At 41.2% G+C, this 21695-nt stretch overlaps 1 protein-coding gene across 4 annotated transcripts in view; it reads right to left on the minus strand.

Annotated features, from left to right (window-relative positions):
- The window catches only part of Klhl2 (kelch like family member 2), a 111491-nt gene that overhangs the window by 40365 nt on the left and 49431 nt on the right, over positions 1-21695 (minus strand). For all 4 annotated transcript variants that reach the window (XM_060381852.1, XM_060381851.1, XM_021637848.2 and 1 more), the window contains one exon: positions 2276-2438. In XM_060381852.1, coding sequence (XP_060237835.1) covers positions 2276-2438 — 163 coding nt within the window. The remainder of the gene's footprint in view (positions 1-2275; positions 2439-21695) is intronic.

Below are 21695 nucleotides of genomic sequence, written 5' to 3' on the forward strand. Positions count from 1 at the left end.
TGCCAAAAGAAATCTATGGTTTTAAATAACAGAAAAACATAACAAAATCCACACTATCTCCCGAGAACACAGTTGCTTGCTGACTTGGCTTCCCCCTTGGAAGCAACACTCCCGGGCTAGCTTTTACTCCTCCTGTCCCCACCGTCACATTAAGAACCAACATTTATCAAGCACAGTGTCAACAAGCAAGCAGTAACTCAGGGGAGACATGTTAAATAATAATCACTTTATACACATTAAAAAAAAAAATCCTACCCCAGCAGACCTAATGTAAATCACTTAAAACGTTTACACTGCATCTAGCTAATGGAGACTGCATTTATAAGGAATATTTCCTATTTGGCTGAAGAACAGAACTGTTGACTCAAGGAAAACATCAGTGAATTTAAACCTTTCTGAAAGGTTTACTGGCTTTTGCCTGTTACAGATAGTTCTCAATTTACTTTTAAGTACAGGTTTTAAAAGCTCATCCCCAAATCAGCTTCCTGGAATGCAGACTGCATTTCCCCCAAAAAGCAATTTTATAAAGGACAGTTAGGCCAGCAGGTGGACCCCCAAAGAGCTACATATAGCTCAACTCTATTGGGTCTATATTGAAAGGCAGTGGTAGGGCATGCTGGGTCTCATCTGAAATCCTAGGACTCAGGAGGAGGATCAAAAGCTCAAGGCCAGCCTGGGCTACATTAAATTAAAAAAAAAAAAAAAGCAGTAAAGCACGGGTGACAAAGCATATATGCAAAATTTATTCCTACAACCTCAGCTACTGAGGAAGCAAAAGCAGGTGCACCCCTAGCAGGATGATTGCAGGTTTGAGGCCTGTTTGGGCTACATGAGCACAAGGCGCCCCTAGCCAACGCATTGAGACTCTGTCTCAGTAAACATAAAAATAAAGGGATGTGGCTTAGGGAGAGCCTGCCTAGCCAAGGTCCTGGGTTCAGGTCCTAACACAGGGAAAAAAAGGACAGGCAGGCTTTGTAGAGACGGACCAGCAGTTACAAGTACTTGCTGCTCTTCCAGAGGATGCAGGTTTGACCAGCGCACACACAGCTCACAACCCCTTGTAACTGCAGTTCCAAGGGGATCTGCTGCCTTCCTGCGGCCTTCATTGGCATGTGGTACACAGATATATGTGCGGCAAGCCACCACACATCAAAAGACAAAATAAACAAAAGCCATTACTCATCTAGGAGTGATGCCAAATCTCATAACTCCGTCGCTCTGCAAGCTGAAGCAGGAGAATGGCTGTGGTTTGAGGCCAGCCAGAAGTGGACAGTAAGAGCTCCTGTCAGATGATGAAAAGGGGAGAGACTATGGAAGCTATAGAGGGACTCCTCCCATTGAGCATTAGAGTTCCGGTCAGGTTTGTTTCCAGAAAGACGGTTTAAAAAAACATGATCATCATTTTAACATGGATTTGTGTTACAAACTTAAAGAGAAACTACAAGCTCACTCTGTGACCCGAAGGCCTAACACCAATCGCTCCTCTCTAGATGCAGGTGGTTTGTCTGCGTAGACCACACAGCAGCCACATGTGTCCCTCTGCTGATATCATAGGTGGCCATGGCACCTGTGTTGACAGATCCAGGGACCATAACTGGGTCCTATCTTTCTAATCTACCCACATACATCAAGATCTCACTACTTTGAAGATTTTAGGCCACAAAATTGTTTCCATGGATATAGTGGAAAAGGTATAAAACATCACAAAGGTAAAATAATTTAATCACACATGCATATTCATTTGAAAGAATATTTAGGGATTCAATATTTACATAAATAAGCTATGCTATCATTCAGCCCCAGTACCTTGTATTTTATTTTATTTTTTGGGACTGGGTCTCCCGTATTGCAGGTTGGCCTGTGTGTACAAGGATGACCTTAAACCCTGATCCTCCATCCCTATCCTCCCAAGCTGGGATTATAGGTATCCACCCGGTCCTAGTTTAGGTGGACTGCGACAATCAAACCCAGGATTTCGTAACTACCAGACAAACATCCTTCCGTCTACATAGCTAGCCCTACAGTAGCCTTTCAATCACAATTCCAGGATTCTGTTTCTGCCATCTATATAGCCAGCCCTACAGTAGCTTTTCAGTCACAATTTCAAGGCTCTTTCAATCTTGCAGCACTATCATTCTAAAACTTGAAGCATAATTTTGTAGAGCCCAGCTCCAGGAGCCTGATGTGACTTCCCACAGTCCACTGCGGAGTTGCAGAGATCTCAGGGGTTTGATTCCCACCAGTCTCAAACTCTGCTAAGATCTGTCACACTTGCCTGCATACGTGTTGGCCTTATTCAGGAGGTCTGTGCATGCATGCATATCAGCAAAAGCCCGGATTCCTAAGCAGTTGACAGGGTGAAGCTGGGATTCTAAAAATTCACAGCATGTCTTCTTCACATCCTGTAACTGTAGCAGGCCAGCTGCTGGAAGAAGGACCTGCAACACACAAGCGGCACACTTAGGCAACAGCAGGCAGCCACCCTCCCCTGGCCATTTCTACCTCGGGGAGGTCCAGCCACAGATGCACCTACTTCCACATAACCCACACAAACTGAAGGTAATTATCATGAAAATGGTCACGGCTCTCCACATTCTCCAGAATTTCCACAGAATCGTCTTCACAGTCACATATGACTACCACAGGATTCGATGAACAGTTCATTTTATAAACATAAGATGTCCCTTTGGATTTTTAAAAGTTTACCTGGTAGTGTGCGTAAGTGTGATATGTGTGAGAATCGTGTGTCACAGCTTGTGTGGAGGTAAAAGGACAAACTCAATGTTTATCACTCCTCCCCTTCCACCTTCACATGGCCTCAAGGGACTGAATTTAGGCTTGTCAGGCAAACCTAGTTCAGTTCGAAGCCATCTCTCCAGCCCTCCTTTGAAATTTAAAATCACAAATTATTAGGATGCTAGGGGTGCTACGGTTCAACAACAGCAACAAAAGGTTTTTGTTCCCTCAGTGCAAGTGGTCACTGACCTCCCAGACTGGTAAAGGGGTGGGCCCAGAAGTATACATAGCACAGCAAAACTGCATTTCCAAGGAGAGCCAAAGTGTGACTGTTTGACTAATATAACAAGCTGCTTTGCCTAGGACACAGGGCTGGGGGTTGGCATGAATCAAACAATTTCAAATTCAGCATAACTCAAGCTACAAGCAGATAATTTCTCTAGAATGTAATGTACATGCTAAGAGATAATGTATAACAGGTAATTGCCTAACAATTTTGAATGTGTATTTGTGTTTAAGTAACTCCAAGTAATTTAATATTCATCACATTATTCCAGGGGACTTAACTATAATCGTTACCATAAATACTTCCACCATCACTTCAGCTCCTTTTAAATAGGCCAATAATGAAAACATTTTTCTATGTAAGTGAATTAGGATGTTGCCATGTTGAAGACCACATTTGAAAGTCAAAATCAGGAGGAAAAAAATAAAAGGTTGAGAAATTCCTGCAGTTCTTTGAAGGCCACCTCCTCTGTCCTCCAAGTCAACTACAAGAATCAGCAGTTAATTTCTGAAAAGACGACATTAGCATGAAAGATAACCTTCTAAGTTCCTTCAGGGGTTACTTTAAAAAGGCTAGGATATAGACCAATGGTAGAGTGCATGGAAAAAAAAAAACAGTATCACTTTAATATGCACCACACTGCTGCCAAACACACAAAGTGCTTATGGTATCTTTTATGCTTTTCCGTGTCTAGGTAATCAGACAAATTTGGAGAAGAAAAAACACATTTATTTGGGGGTGGGGTGACCACAAGCTACCGTTACTCTCTCATACGTGCAGCATCAGAGCTTTCACTCTGACACGTGGAAGCTGTGTGTGTTTGTGCACATGCACACGTGTATACAGATGCTACACATAAGCAAGTGGCGACCACCGGGATTAAAGGCTAAGAGGGTTAACTGCGATCAACCTGAGTCTATTAAAATGGCTTTCTCTGAGAACACAGAAAGAACACCTAGAGATAACAGAAGAAAACCAACATGTAAATAACTCAGAAATACGGTGGTTCCAGCCAAGCCTTCCGCATGGTGTGCAGAGCGTGGTTCGCTACATTAACAGAACGATTCTCCATGGAAGGCTTTAATATGTTGATCATGTTCACACTGGAAGGATTTTCTATGCTGGTATAATTGTGCTCCGAAGCAATGTAAAATATGTTCCGAGACCCTTAGGAGCACAGCCATTTAATTTGGCAAATGTACATAATTTGTAAAGTGGTCTTCAGTGTAATAGTGACTCTGGAATTCACACAAATAAACAGTAACGATCACCCATCTCATTAGCATTTCCCCAACAAGGACGCAGTGCTTTTCAGTAAGTTCTACAGTAGTGATAACACAGAAGCCAGGAGGAAAAACTAGCTGAGAAAAAACAGCTCGTTTACACACTGGTGGAGGTACAGACTGGGTGAACTTACTTGAACAAGTTTGTTTATTTCAACCAAAATTGCCAAGGAAAATATCCTCTGACTCAGCAATTGAACCCGCTGACTCACACATGTGCAGAGGCGCCTCTGCGGAAGAAGCCCACATCAGTGTTGTTGTAGGTAAAAGTGGAGGTGGAGGTGGGGGCCTGAATCACACAGAGCCTGCTTAAATAACTGTTACCATCCTTCAGTGGAACACCTTGCAGAATAAATAAATAAATTATATATATATATATATATATATATATGTATGTATATATTCAAATAGAGAGTGGCTACACTATAGTCTCAGGTGAAAAAAACATCAGCAAACAGTATATATATTTTAACAGATGTTATACCCACTCACACATGTGCATAGCTCTCCAAGAAAGCTAGCACAAGCTTTAAAAAATTTTTACAGACGTGCATTTGTGTGTGCGCTCGCGCGCGCATGTGTGCGTGTGTGGGGGGGTGCAAGAGTGTGTGTGTGTGTGTGTGTGTGTGTGTGTGTGTGCAGAGTGGCCACAAAAAGGTCGAGCATCCTCCACTTTCCTTCTCAACTCACCACTTTGAGTCAGGGTCTCTTCCTAAATCTGGGGCGCTCATTTTCTTGGTTAGTCCAGAAGCCTTCAAGCCTCAGCAATCCTGTCTCTACAGCTGGACACCAGATATCTGGCTTGTTGTATGGGTACTGAAATTGTACCCCCATCCTCATGAATGCACAAGCTCTTGACTGCTGAGCCCACTCTCCAGCCCTTAGGTTTTTATTTACCCTGATTTTAATCACTAAGAAGTACGGAGCTAGTTTATCAGTAGATTGGAAAAAAATCACTGAAATTACATAAGTGTAAATCTACACAAGTGTTTGAAAGCAGACATATAAAAGTTCTTTCAAGGAAGGACTACCTGCATTTTTTTTTCTTTTTAATGTGGATAGAGCAATGACTTCATTGTTTTCAGGCTTGAAAACATATCTTAAACACATGACCCAATTGTATAAACATTTATAACTATTTTTATCTCACTAGTAAATCCTTAGTTTTGTGATGTAATCTTATTAGAACCAAACTAAGAGAACTCATAATTACATAATTAATTACATAAGGCCTCAAAACAAATAACTGCTGTCCCAGATTGTCAACATGCACCAGTCACTCATGATACCAACAGAAAAGCAGCCAGGGCACATCAACTGCCTATCTTTGAATCAATTAAATAGCTGGTAAAGCAAAAGAAAAGATATCAAATGAAACATATCCTACCACCAGAACCACTCAGTTAGCTCAGACCTTGGCGATATACGTTAGGCTCTAATCAACCAATTTCCCACTTTGCCCCACGAAGAACCCAAACTCAGCTGGGGTTGAAGAGACTATCTAAGTCATATGGCCATGCCATGGGAAGCTGGGACTACAATGCTAGCCAGGTCTTTGGTCTACCATTCCAACACCTTCAATCCCATCTCAAGGTACAGAGTAGAAGTCTTTGCATAATTTCTAAATACCCTATACTATCCTTTGCATCACAGTGCTAAACACAATCACCTGAATAAAATCACTCTCATAGTAGCTTCTATTTATGGAATACCAGGGCAGGCAGAGAGGTGGTAGAAAATAACCTCATTATCCTCATTATATGGAAACTAATACAAAGCCTTGAAGAAGGCACGTGACTCATCTAAGGCCCCACATCTAATATGGAGACAAGCCAAAACTGTTATATGAGTAATATTAACCAAAAAGGGTTAACTACTTCAGACAGTACATAGACATTCTGTCTTCATGGCTCACAATTTAAACCAGGGAGGGGATGGAGAGATGGTTGCTTAATGGTTAAAAATGTCTGCTCTTCCAGAGGACTGTTTAGTCCCCAGCACTCATGGTGCATGGCTCACAATGGTTCCAGGGATCCAACACTCTTCTGGCCTCTGTGGACACCCACATACACATGAATATGTGTACACACACACACACACACACACACACACATACACACAAACATATACACATACCCTCATATGCATGTGTATACACACATATACACACTAAAATTAAAAATCCTTAAAAAAAAATAAAATGTTGTGGACCAATGTGGCTCAGTGGATTGTTAAATTAAAAAAAAAAAAAGGACAGAAAGTTGGGAGGGCATAGGAAGTAGGGGTGGGGCTAAGAGTAGTTAGGGATGATGTAGAAAATATGATCAGGATAAACTATATGAAATTCTCAGTTAATAAAGTATATTAGAAATAAAAATTAATGAGAATGTACCTAAAGGTTACCTTCTATTTATTTTAATTATATAAACATTCTTCCAGAAGTTCATTTAAGAAAAAAATTAAGGCAATGTAGAGAAATGAATTAAAATTTTATTAGGATTCATGATACAGAACATGGAGAATCCTGAAGATGGCATGCAAAGGGTTGTAATTTGGAAAAGACTGATTGGTGAGATCAAACTTACTATCTAATCTTTCAATATTTGCTGTGATTTTACATGTCAATAAAAGGGTAAAAGAGCTGGCCTAGTACCGGAGCTTATTTTCTTCTGAATCAGAAAAACTGTACTATTGTTTACAAGATAGGGAATACCCAGAAATTTTAAAAGGAGGCTTCTCTCTTTTTTGAGACTGGATCTCACTGCACAGTCCATATTGGCCTCAGGCTTGTCATCATGTTGTAGTGTCCCCTGTGGCAGGGTTACAGCAAGTGCTACTGTGAACACCTGAAGCAATTTTCAGATCAAAAACTGCACAGTAAGACACTATCTCAAAGAAAAATCACAAAGTTACTAAAAGATCCAAGAAATAGGTTTATGTTTCTAAAATTTGGTGGAGTTTTTTGGTTTGTTTGTTTGTTTGTTTGTTTTTTCAAATTTTCTAGATCAGGGATTCTCACTCAACCTTCCTAATGCTGCAACACTTTAATACAGGTCCTCCTGTATGGTGACTCCCAACCATAAAATGATTACGTTGCTACTTCATCTATTATTATTCATAATTTTGCTAGTTATGAATAATAATGTAAATAGCTGATCTGTAACCCTCAAAGGGTCATGACCCACAGGTTAAGAACCACTGTCTTAGATTAAACAATCAGCTGAACAGTGCAAGTTTTTGAGGGGTTGGGGGGAGACAGGGCTCAACTGGAAAAGCATGCTAGGTAGTGCTCTGCTGAGGCAGATCATCCCCCAGTCATATCTCATACAGAGGTTGAATTACACCGATACAGTACCTCCACACACATCCCACTTATCTAATAGAAATGCTCCATTTACTCCTGCTTCCGTGGTACTAACCCTTGACTGAAATCCTCAGTGCATTCTGAAACATCAAAGAGAATAACTGTGACTTCCCACAGATTTGAGTGGCAGGACTGTAAGAGTGATTACACCTCATGGAGTGTACGTACATCCAGAGGAAGGCTGTGTTCTCAAAACCAAGACCTCCTCCTCAGGTGTGTGAACATCCATGAGCAATGTGGAAGGAGTGGAGACTTGCTTCCTGCAGCTTCTCCTTCTGCTCAGTACCTAGCCTCTCCACTTGAACCCTGGCGTTGTCAACACCAGCTCGGTCCCTTCCAGTTACATGCAGCATTTACACTGCATAAACCAATTATCCTTATGTTTTGGTCCCCGTGTTGACTGTCTATGTCACTACGGGGTATAAGATCAAATCTGTTTTATCCTGCCAGACTCTCAGGGCCTAGAAGAATGTCTGTGTGTCTCAGAAATCAATCAGCCTGAATGGAAATCAATTTGTAACCGCCTTTTAGAACAGTTTGTAAAGCTTCTTCATCAGAACTGCACTTACTATTTTTGGGAATATATTTGCAATGGGACATTTCTTTGGCACCACCTCAAAAATCCTTTCAGCCTGACCTCTTACTCACACTACCACCAGAGTGACCACCTCCAGAACTGACAGATCAATCACCTTCATGAAGATGTCAGAGAGCCACATGTACCCCTAGCCTCTGCCACACTCTTATCTGACATGTCACAATAAGGAAGCTAATACCTAGGCAGAATAGGACCTTACAGTATGGTCCTTTTCTTTAAAAATGCATTTATTTTATTGATTTATTGAGACAGTGTTACTATGTAGCCCTGGCTAACTGGAGCTCACTACTTTGACCAGGTTGGCCTTGACTTAAGAGAGACTGAACTCCTATTGGTTTACTGCCTGAGTGAGGCAATATGCCTGGAATTTTTATTATTTTTATTATGTATTTGTATGTGCTGATACATGGATATATGCATATAAGTGCTGGAGCTCATAGAGGCCAGAAGAGGGTGCTAGATCCCCAGGAGCTAGAGTTATAGGTGAGCCAAATTACACCAGTAATGGGAACTGAATTTCTGTAGAAGAGCAGCAAATGCTTAACCACTGAACCATCTTTCTAGACCCTGTTCTCTCCTGTGTGTGTGTGTGTGTGTGTGTGTGTGTGTGTGTGTGTGTGTGTAAACACAAAGATAGGTATAGAAAGAAACATCACAACTATTTTTGGAGACTACCTCTAGTTGGTGGCACTACAGAAGTTTTCTATTTATCACTGTAAACTTTTTTTTTGCTGTCCTAACAGATATGTACCATCTGAACAGTTACACAGTACTTTTTAAAAAGAAGTGAGTGAAAGCATGTCTTTCTCTACCTTGAGACCTGTAGCCAATGAGTAGTGAGTCCCAGAGCTGTGATGAAATGCACTTCCCTTGAGTGAACTTTGGCCTGACCTCTGAGTGTCACATGTGTCAAGGAAGGCCTTCCATCATAGGGCAATGGAAGGGTTTCTATTGCTATGAAGAGACACCATAACCACTGTAACTCTTATAAAGGAAAACATTTAATTGGGCCTGGCTTGCAGTTTCAGAGGTATAGTTCACTATCGTCATGGCAGGAAGCATTGGCAGCATACAGGCAGACATGGTGCTGAAGAAGGAGCTCAGCATTCTATATCTGGATAGACAACAGGCAGCAGGAAGTGAACTGTCTTAAGCTTCTGAGACCTCAAAGCCCACCCCCTAGTCAGGCACCTCCTTCAGCAAGGACACAGCCACGCCGGGGCCACACCTCCTGATAGTGCCACTCCTTTTTGGGCCGGTGGGGGCCTTTTTCATTTAAACTACCACACGCAGCAGTCTATAGAGGGGTAAAAAAGGAAAAAAAATGCTCTCTCTTGTATTCTTACAAACAGCAGCATCTTACATGTTTGGGGAAAGATGAAGTAGAAAAGCAAGGCAGCTAATTAAATAAGCCTTAAATTGCTATCAGTTTAGAAATAATTTTATTCACTTAGATTTGCTAATTTCAGATACAGAGACAAACTAAAGTCTATAGATGTTACACTCAGAAGTGTTTCATAACGAACAAAGAAGGGGGGACACCACTGATTAACAAAGACAAGAATGCTAGACAGAGACGCCTGAGGTAAAGAATTAGTGCCCCTGTGACACTTTCACCAGCTGAATATTTTAAAGTAAGACGCTCTCATCGCACCTCACACTGACAAGCCAAATTACAAGTGCAATGCTTCACTCAGACAAGCACACTTCTGGCTGGCGATTACAAACTGTAGTGTATTTTCAGCTTGGGCATTTACTCCACCATGGTGGAAGTAATTTATACAGTAGGTCTTTTAGCACCTTAGCTGTTTATTAAGAAGAGATTACAAACAGTTCCGGCTACTACATACATAAGATGCATCAATGCTTAAGAAAACATGAACATGAAGTGGACAGCCTTGGTCAGTATAAACTCACAAATGTACTACCAAACTGTAGGCTTTCATTAACCGGCCAACCATTTTATAGTCATCTCAGAAACAACAGCCTGAATGCAAACAAGGAGTGACATTATCTCCACAGATGAAGATGAAGATGTTGCTGGTCTTGAAGAACCTCATTTAATGATTAGAAAACTATCTCAGTAGGCAGAGTTTTCTCCATAAGCATGAAGACCTCAGTTTTAAAAACAAAACAAAGTGAACAGCAGCAGCATGCACCTCTAGATCCCAGCACTGGGGAGAAAGGAGGTTTCTGGAGCTTGTTGGCTAGTTTAGCTGAACTGGTGCGCTCAAGATCCAGTAAGGGGCTGCTTCAAAAAAGAAACAAACAAAAGAAGTAAATAAGGTGAAAAGTGACTGAGAAAGACATTCAACATGTTGACCTTTGGCTTCTATACATGTACTTACAGATGCGTACGCATGCACGTGTGCGCACACACACAGCACACACTCACACATCTCATTGTGAAATAAAATCAGTTTTATTGGTTGATGCTGGTTTTCAGCAATATTTGTCTTCTAAAATCTGTAAGTACTACTCTACAGGGTTGTTTTGTCAGCTCAACACTCATTTACAGATGCAACGGTTACAGGGAGCAGCGCCACTGAGCAGCACTGCCTCTGACTGCTGAGACCTCAGTGGGCACAGGACACAAACAGGAAGGCTATGCTTCCTCTTTCAGGGATACAGGACGACACTAGAGGGTTTAGAAACAGGAAGTGTTTGCCTCTGGCATCCTGCCATCGTCTTAGTCACAGTTCTACCTCTCAGAACTCTTTACGCCTGGCAACCAGGCAGCAGCCCCTGCTTTAACCACCTAACTGTAACTTGCCAACCCCAAACATGTCTACTTTGACTTCCTCTGCCCCACACGCCCTTGACTACACTCAATCCCATGAGATGTCTACCAAGAGCAGTCCAAAGGCACTTAAAGTTTTAAGAGAGACTAACTCTTTAACAGAATATACCTGTGATTGATGAATTTTCCAGAGATATAATCCAGGAGATAAGGGGGCGGGCCACAACTAAGCCTTCAGGCTGTCTGAAAGCTCTCCTTTCCAATATCCCTTTTATAGCCACTATTTCCATCTTTTACAACCCAGGACTTTTCCAACAATGGCCCAAACCCACAAGAGATATAACACCTACCCTGCTTGCAGCATTGTTGAAAAACTAGCGCCAGTCAACCACTTAGCACAGAGCCTGGCCTGTGATCACTAACCTGTCTCTAACTCAAGGTTTACTTTTTCCTTCTTCTGTAATTGAACTGAAGAGTCAACCCATAACAAAGAAGCACTAAGATCTGTTCTCTTCACTCACAAGTGGATATTCTATCTCACATCCTTTAGACTTTCTTTTTTGATCAACTATTCTTAAAATGAAGCCCAGCATTACCTATAATTAATATATGTTAGTAACAAGCCTCCCCCACTTCCCTCTAAGCCAGAAGCTATCTCCAATTAACAACTGCTAGCAAGCAAAAGTTAGTTTTCTCCAACAGAACCACCCCCACACACACCCGGGGTATAGAAACCACACTTACAGGCAGAAGATGGCCAACACAAAACAAACCTCTGGTATTTTTTGATGGATTCTTTTTGTCTCGTAATGCTTTGTCTGGGCTTTGGGGACTGTTTTGTTTTGTTTTGAACTGTGCAGGTCTTTTGCTTCTATTAAGGTTTCCAGTTTTGTGTTTTCATGAGCTATCTATATAAAAGAATATGTGTGTCTGTATGTCTTTCTTGTGCTTTTCCTTTGGCTCTTTTTTTTCTGTTTTCTCTTATTGTTTTTTTTTTTTTATCTTATTTACTTATTCTTTAGATGCCTGTTTTCTAATGAGAGAAAGAAAATTGTGGATTAGGGTGGGTGAGGAGGTGGAGAAGATCTGGAAAAAGTTGAGGGGAGGGAAACTGTAATCAGTATATATTGTATTAGAAAAGAAATTTAATTAAAACAAGATGTTAATAAAACATTTAAAATATTCTTAAAAGATGTAATCAGGTGCCTACTTGTCATCTCAGCATCCAGCAGGCACAGGCAGGAGGCCTGGATTACTAAACAGCTTCAGGTTAGCCTAGGCTATATTTCCAGTTCTAGGCCAGCACGGACTAACCTTAGTGCCAGCAGAGGCTACAAAGCAAGACTCCGCCCTCAAAAGAGTCAGATGTGATCAGGGGTAATTTACAGAGAAACTATGTATAGGAAATGAGAAAAGCATTTAGAGCTCTATTGGTTATCATATACATATAAATTAAAACATAACTACTAGTACAATTAAACAAACACACCACACGTATGTGCACGCACACGTGCATGCACACACATAGTTGGAAGCTTTGATCCTACAGGTATATGTTCGGGTATGTACTCTGAGAAAATAGTAGAAAGAGAAACAAACAAACCAAAACATGTTATATCAATACATTTTACTGTGGTGTTTATTACTCACATGCACAAAAAAAACATGTAACAATGTGGCAATGCTTGGCCCAATATTGTAAAGCAACATGATAAAATGTTTTATGACCAGTAATAGTGAAGACTGATTAGATGTTATGTAGTCCGGCCAAGCTTTGAACTCACACTCGACCTGGCTTAACCTCCCACGCACCAGGATTACAGGCATGTGCTGGCACACCAGGTATCAAGATTAATATGGTCTTTAAAAAAATGACGGTGTCTCTGGGTCATGGATGTAGTTGAATAGTACAACAGCATTTGCTTCACATATGTCTGATCCTAAGCTTAAGTTCCAGCACTGCAAAATGTACAGCCACACTAGAAAACCCTGATGGTCAGTACATTCCATGCACAAAGAAGAAGAAAAAAAAAAAAAAAAGAGCTAGAGAGCTGCACTTAATTTCTCCTGCCATACAAGACAGAGATCTACTGTTGTCTTCTAATGACAGCTTGGCTCTGGCCCTTACACCCTGTGTCTGAGCACTCTCGTCTCTAACAAGAGAGAGTTTGGATAAAGCAGCCATCTGACTTAACGTCGCTGCGAATGTGGGGCCTTAGCATTATGACATGCTATTCAGCAGACCCAGTTCCAGGCATCTGCTCCTTCCCCCCAATATCCCAAACAAGGATCCTTCTCCTACAAGACTTCAGTTCCTTGGCCACATCTTGTTACACTCTGCAAGGTTCTGCTACGTATGAGTCCTGCCCAGGGTCCTGGCCTGAGGCCGAGGAATGCTTCTGCTGAGGCTTCTTCCTCTTATCTCATCTGGCTGGCCAGGATGCATGGCTGGCTCAACTTCTATTCATCCTAAAGGACCCACTAGCATTTATTCATTAGATAATCACTTATTGTTCATTTAACGAATCTGTACTGAACGCTCACCTCTGTACTATTAATGTATAAGCTAGGTTCTAGAGATATAGAAATTAACATAACAGACTAAACCATCAGCCATCGTAGAGCTCAGAATCAAATGCGGATTGCCTCCATTCACTTAGCAGGGACAACTCCCTTCATCCCAGTACTCCTAGGTTCCAGGAGGTCTTCAAAGCCCTGGAGAGACTAAGGTTGGAAGTGAGGAGCTGCAGATATTAACACCAGTGTGTCACTGAATTTCTAGAAAGTTTTAAGAGCATGAAGATTGAGAAGACTACAGAATGGACACCATGCTGCGGGCTTTAGTCAGAGAACTCTGGCCTCGAATCTAGAATAGTTCCACAGTAGCTGTGTAATCCTGGAAAACCACTGAGACTTCCTGTGCCACAATTTTCCCAATTGTAAAACATTCCACTGTCCAGAATGTTTTAAAACCTAAAGGAGGTCTATTGCTTGACAAAGCAGATGATGTACAGGGGTGTAGGCAGCCTCGTCCTTCAATATTTGATCCCATTATCCCTTCTCAGAGCAATGCACTTTCATCTCAGCTACATTAGTGCCTTCTCCTTAAGTTACCACTACAAATGAGAAAAGGGAAGCGTGCAGACAATGCATGCATTCAGGGACTGAAGGGGAGGAGCACAAGACGAGGCCAGCCTGAGTACAGTGCAAGGCCCTACTTGAAAACAAAATAAAAACAAGCATCAAAAAAGCCTGTCACATTAGATGTACCTTGTTTTTGTTTGCTTGTTTGTATTGTTTTTGTTTCTAAGACAGGGTAGTGCTATCTGGCCCAAGCTGGCCTAAAACTCCAGGCTCTGCCTCCGGCACACTGGAAACATAGCTCTGTGACACCACAAATAAATTTGCCTTCTGTGTTTACGTTCATAATTCTTCCTTCCCATGACTTTTGAATTTCTCAAATAACTTAAAAAAAAAAAACAAAACAAAACAGACTACCACTAAGTTCATATCCACCTTCCAAGAACATAATTTAGGGCTTGAAATATGGCTGTTACCAAAGCTTTTGGTTAACATGCAGGAGGCTCTGAGTTTGATCACCAGCACCACATAAAATTGGATTTTGGGGTTCACATCACTTAAGGAAAGAGCAGGAGGATGAGAAGTTAAAGATTATCCTAAGCTACATAGTGAGTTCAAATTCAGTCTGGCCCAAACAAACAAACAAGACTGGTTAAATGAGACTGGCAAGCTGAAAACGCAATGTCTAAAATAGAAAACAGAAAGCAGTAAGTATGCTCAGTAGACCTCAAAAATTGCCTTTAAAACACTAAACTATTAGAAGGCATGTTTAAGTCACAGCAGCAAAATGGGTCTTCAGATGAGGGACTAAGGATAACCTTGCCTCTCAAAAGTGTAGCACAAGCACCTTTACAACTCTGGATAACAACTACCAAATTAAATGCCAAACATAATTGTCAGAATAATTTATCTCCAGTGCCTCATTTTGTGGCAATCATTCCCTAGATCGGGGGAAGTAATTCAGAGAGTTCCTTGGGGCCCTGATTGCTTTATTACACTCACCTCCTTCTCTTCCTGATCTTTTCTCTCTTCTTCCCCTTGACCTTTCTTCCACACCTGCATTCTATTTCTTCCCCTTTTCTTCCCCCTCCCTCTCTTCCTCCTCCTCTTCTTCCTCCTCCTGTTCTTTCTTCTTCTTCTGGAACACAGAGTTCCACATTTATCCCTGGATAGCCTGTAACTTGATGTGTATGAAACCAGGCTGACTCATACTTAGAGAGCTACCTACCAATGCCTTATAACATGCTGGTGCAAGCACGCACTGCCATGCCTGGCTTTGTCTTCTTTTTAAATCACACTTTTTTTTTTTCTAATGGGAGTCTTTAAAGTTTTAGGGAGGGCAAATCATTTTTTTATTGTTTTGTATTCTTAGAAACAACACTAAATCAAAGCACAGGTATATAGATACACGCAAACACTACAATCTCAACCACTGAAAAATTATTTGAGAAGCTAGTGAGATAAATCAGTTGGTAAAGTACTTGCCTTATAAACATATGAACTTAGTTCAACCCCCACATTAAAACGCCAGCACCAAGAATGATGGTGCATGCCTTTGATCCCCACACTCAAGAGGCAGAGGTAGGTAGATCTCTGATTTGGAGGTCAGTCTGGTCTACATAGTAAGTTCCAGTACAGCAGGGGCTACACAGAGACCCTGTCTCAAAAAGCTAAACAAACAAAAATGCCAGGCAAGGTCATGCTCTCGTTATCCCAGTGCTGAGGAGGTGATGGAAAGGTGGGGGCGGAAAGATCCCTGGGACTCCATAGCCAGCACCCTGGCTTGTCTATCCTAAGTGATGAGCTGCAGGCCAATTTGAGAACTTACCTCACTCAGAAGGAGATGGATGGTGTTCCTGAGGGTAACATATGAGGTAGTCTGCTGGCCTCCAAATTCATGCTCAAGCGCTTTCACACACTCTATCACCCCCCACACACCACCCCCCCCACACACACACACTAGAGAAAAGGGGAACAGCTACTTGAGGGTTGCAGATTGGTTTTCATTAAGAAATTACACCTGTCTTCTGAACCTCCTCTGTATTAAGTATCCATATACTACCATCCAACTTTGTGTCTCAAAGCTATGTAGGACATTAAAAAAAAAGACAGTAAGATTAAATTGTTGCTAGAAAAAATCAGAAAGATACATAACAAGCACCTAAGCAAAAAAGAAAAAATCAAGTAAGATTTTATATTATATGAAATTAAGTCCACACATCTTCCTGAAAGCTTGGCTGACCTGTAAAAGGGCTTAATTACATCCTATTTGTTAAGCTCAGCGCTGCCCGTCAAAGCTCTTTAGGTCTTCATAACACCCCAAATTGTTAACTCGAGTGCCTAGCAACACACTATACCACATACTCAATACATACAAAGGTTCACTCAGCAAGAAAGAAGGAACCAACTGCCGAAAAATCACCTAGATGAAGCTCACAAACACTACAGTGTTAGAGAAGGCAGCACCTCCCAGCCCATACCCTGGATGCTTCTGCGTATATAAAATTCAAAACACCCAAAATGATTCTCATAGAAATCACACCAGTGGACTGGGAAGGGCGTTTATTGGAAAGATGTCTGAGGTTCCACATGTTCAATACCTTGATGCTACTGTGGGTCCAAGTGTCTGCACTTATTAAAATTCTGCAAACTACACAGTTAAAATCTAAATTATACATCACTAAGGAAAAGCAAATGAGCCCTTTAAACCCTACACTAAGAGCTGAGGATGTAGCTCAGTGGTGAAGCAGCATACAATACACCTTTCATCACCATCAATATTCAAAACAGAAAGCACACCCTGGAGATTAGGCAGAAGTCAACTGGTGGCACCCATAAGCCAGACGCCTGATTTTTTAAACGGAAAATAACGACCATGTCTGGTAGAAATCTAAAATTTAAAATAAATCAAAACAAAAACATCAAGGGGAGTTATGTAACAAAATTTCTACAGTAGCACTCACAAACTTCATTTCAAACAGTAATTGAGGTTGGAAAGATGGCTAACTCCGGTACATGCTTGCTATGCAAACATAAGAACTGAATGCAAATCCATAGCACCCACGAGAAAAAGCTGGGTATGCATGCCTATAAAATCTAAGCATCAGGAAGTGGAGTCAGAAAGATCTTAGGAACTCGTCAGCCAGCCACTCTGGCCAAATGATGAACAGGCTCAGTAAGAAACTCTGTTTTGAAAACTAAGGTGGAAAATAATAAAGGAAGACACCTAATGTCAAGCTCTGGCCTCCGCACACACAGTAACAAGTGTATCACTCACACACATGCATACACCTGCATTCACACGCCAGACTATGAATGTGTTAGTGTGATGTATTTAATTTTTCACAATCGAGATTTCAAAATCAGATTATCAAAAGCAGAGGAATTTTCTTAACCCACTAATGTGACTAAGACATCACTGTTCAAAATGTCATACTAGTTTTAAAATGTGTACAGCAATAATGCTGGGCTTTACAAAAGTTTGTCTGATCTAAAACTTAACACTCCAGATCCACAAACGATTGACTTTCAGGCCCTCTCAACTACAAAGCCTGTTTGGAGAGAAACACTGTGGGTACTAGCAGCCACATAGATCCACGTGTACTACACACAAGGCTCCTTGCCTAGACAACACAAGGCAAAATCAAAGACCATGGAAAGCTTCTGTCCATTGAGGCTTTTTACCTCTATCTTTCACTGCTGTTCAAACTATTACAACAATGTTGTCATTTGCAATGTCATAATCATGGTAAAGACACTGTTTGTCCATTGAGATAAATGTCTTTTATGTACCACATAAAACTATTGAAAACATCAGTCTCACAGTGATTCAGCCATGTGAGCATCTTGAAAGATCACACGCTTTAATGACCCAAACCCATAACAAATAAGTTAATTACCACAGCTTCCGAAACACCGAAACACCCAGCTGTGTGTGCCCCAGGCAGGCAGCTAGAAAAAAATGTCAAGGCTTATAGTCCCACCTAGTTTTAGAAGATGTTATTATGACAAGGCTCTAAGTTCCCCAACGAGCTGCCTGCCAAAGAGCTGCCTGCCGCAGCCTATCCAGACCAAACTTAAATAAGATTTTCATGTGCTCTGGACTCCTAGGGAATGAAACACAACTTACCTGGAATGACTGGAAAAGGTATGTTCTAAATGCACAAATATTCAACCAAAATCAAACTTCTACCAAGTAAGACACATCACCTAATCTGCTCATTTGTAAATAACTTAAACTTTTTTGCCTTTGGATGATACTAAACCTCCATGTCTGCCATCTTGATACAATTGATAAAATACTTTAGAAGATTACTGAAGATTAGAACATAAGATAACCCATACCAATGACACACCCTCATTCATAAGCACCTATACTGGTTGGCTATAAGCAACCATAAGTTCTGAGGGTTTGCTCCAAGGAATTTTTATGTATGATTTTTTTGAAGTTTTAAATTATGCTTTCTGGGCACATCATCAAAAAAATAAAAAAGGACTTATTTTCCATCACACACTAAAACAGAACATAAGTAGAGTCATTCTACACCCCCACACACCGTGCTGGGAGAAACACCACTCCTCCAGCCACTGCAAGAGGTTGGAAACCAGTGGAATAAGTTGTTATAAATCAAATATACATCATAGCACAACAAGCACTCCACAGATTTATCTCAACACTAAGTCAAACTCAAAAAAGTCACGGCATGAAGAGGCTTCCGTATCAAATTAACGACAACAAATGATTCAGAATATAAGATTTCCGATGGGCCATTTCCACCCAGTGATACCAGGCAATCTTAATGAGTTGTTCATCTTCCTCAGTCCTGTCATTTTATTTCTAGCCAGTTCTTATTTGTGCTCAACATTAACAAAGCCTTTTCAATATTTTTTGCGATCTTTCACTGTTGCGTTTTATTGCAATTCCATGATGTGGCAAGACATTATTGGCTTCACCTAATGGCTGAGAAGACAGGAAGGTTAATGCCCTATTCAAATCTACTCTTGAAGCTAATGGTAATTCAGGACTTGCTCTGTAAATGATCACATGATAATTAGCCAGGGTCCACTGGCCCATGAGGTTTTCTAGCAGAGAACCACTCTAAGGGCTTATTATTCTTTTCTGAGTTGCTCAGCTGTCATTTAAACACACAGCATTATGCACTTAAGTGATTATGCCCTAAGAGGCCACTCAGGACACTTAATAGAACTGCTCAGTAGATGCTCTTGTTCACCTGGAAGCAGTCTCCTACTGAACTTTCACTCCTGCGGTTCTCAAGCAACTTCTAACCATACCGCCACTGAAGAAAGAAGCTCACTCTACCGAGATGACCAAAGGGTCTGGGAACAGACCTGGAAAAGAACTTGTTAATAAACATCAAATACAACTAAAGGGTTGGGGACGCAGCTCAATTGTAGAGTGTTTGCCTCATATGCTCATAAGGTTAAGGGTTTTAACCCCAGCATGAATGAAATGGGGAGGGCAGCCCATACTCAAGCATATGGTAGTGTTAATAGTTTCAATGCCCACATTATTAAATACCCACAAGGAATTTCAGAAGAACTCAAAACCCCAGGGGCCCTGGGAGAGAATCAGTACCTTAGTGATCCACTGTGGCTGGCAGTTATAACCATCCACAGGTCTCAAGGGAAAAGAAGCACAGCTACCAACTTACTACATTTTCTGTGAAGAGCAACTATTCATCAAGGTTTTCAGAGTACAGCCTATGAAAGGTACAGAAACAAGGTTTCATGCTGCACACTCATATACATATTGTCTGAAACACGGGTTCTAAAACGGGCTGATTATTCAACAGGACCTGCCGCACCTCTTTATCTCTGACAAAATGTCTTCCCTGGAAATCCATGCTCCTCACATGACGCTCTGATTACAAATTCTACTACAAAACTAGTTATAATCATGGACATTACATAATACATACATATATTACACTCTACAGAAACACCTGTGACCTTACTAAAAGTGAGATTATTAAGGCTCATGTATTAACCTTTTAATTGACTCACCTGACCTACTTCCCAAGTGTCCAATTAACCCTAAAGGAGCTAACAGAACAGTTTCTAAATCTACAAAGCCAAGAAACAGAGTGAGGACTCAAGGTCCAGCCATCACTCTGATGTCATCTTCACTGCTCCCCAGCTTAAGCAGGTCCATCTGCACGTGTTCACTGAAAGAAAACATATGGAGCATTTGTGCTTCCCTGACAGCAAGCAGCCACCGACTGCGCATTTCCATATTAGAAATGTACCCAGAAGAATGCAGTCTGGAGGGGCTGGAAAGACGGGTCAGATGAAACACTGCCACCAAACCTAGTCTTTAAATACCTGGGACCCATGAGGGGCAAGGAGGAAACTGACTCTAAAAACTGTTCTCTGTCCGCATGTGCACCATGGCATACACGGCATACACACTCATTCACACATCTACACATACGCACATTAAAAAAATTAAGCAGTCTGGGATAAAAAGGGAAACAGAAAATACACCAGTAACAAAGTGTTTATACAAGCTAATAACAAACTTAGTCCCGTACCTATTATTTATTAAACTTTTCCTCTCATACCCCATATAAACCCACATTCCACAGTAACTTTTTACATTACAATTTAGAACTCAACACGTTTCACAGAACACAGACGCTTTCTAGAACTTATTTCCTAATCTATTCTTTAGCCTTGAGATAGTATTTAGATGTGAACAAAACTTTCTAGTTTCCTATGATGATTTATTTAAATTATTCCACTAATTGGTTACTATCCATTCCTAAAAAGCCCAGGCATGGTGGCACACGCCTTTAATCCCAGCACTCAGGGAGGCAGAAGCAGGATCGCTGTATTGGAGGGCAGCCTGGTCTACAAAGTGAGTACAAGCCAGCCAAGGCTACACAGAGAAACACTTTCTGGAAAGAACAAAAACAGCAGTGCCTAATGACAGGCAGATGTCAATCCCCACTGGCACCTCTTTGTGCCTAAACCCAGCTTCCTTGACTCTCACTCTCCTTAGTGGAATATCTGATGGCATCAATCATTGCTACTTGTTTACCAATGGCTTTTTAAAAACCTAAACCACAACTCTCCACAATACCACAACATCTGACAGGTTTTGAAAAACATACAGATCCAGACAGAGCAAAAACTCCTGAGTACTGGGATTAAAGGCACGCATTGCCACAACCACCCAGCCCAAATAACATCTCTAATGTGGGTAACTGCAACTGGAAATCACACAGCCATCTCCTCCCCCTTCCCTCAATTATCTATCCATGTATTCTCCTCTGTTTCATTAATCTGGAAGGATGACAGAAATGTGGGACACATCTAGTCACTCGGCCCAGCCTGCGTGACTCAAACCTGTCAATCTGGTGGTGGTTTCTTCTGCCGAATCTTATGGCAAGAGCTATACTCATCATCTCCATATGGAAGTGGCTGAATGTGACTGAAGAAAATCACACAACCATTCTAGCTGACTGTTATGACTTCAAATCTCAAATGAGCTCTCAGAAGGATATTTCTACTTTCTGTATTTCATGAGCAAATTCACTTCTGTCCTTTCCAAAATGATGACTCAGCATTGCTAGTCTCAAAATCTC

This window comes from Meriones unguiculatus, chromosome 4, assembly GCF_030254825.1.
Source record: "Meriones unguiculatus strain TT.TT164.6M chromosome 4, Bangor_MerUng_6.1, whole genome shotgun sequence".
NCBI classification, from domain to species: domain Eukaryota; kingdom Metazoa; phylum Chordata; class Mammalia; order Rodentia; family Muridae; genus Meriones; species Meriones unguiculatus.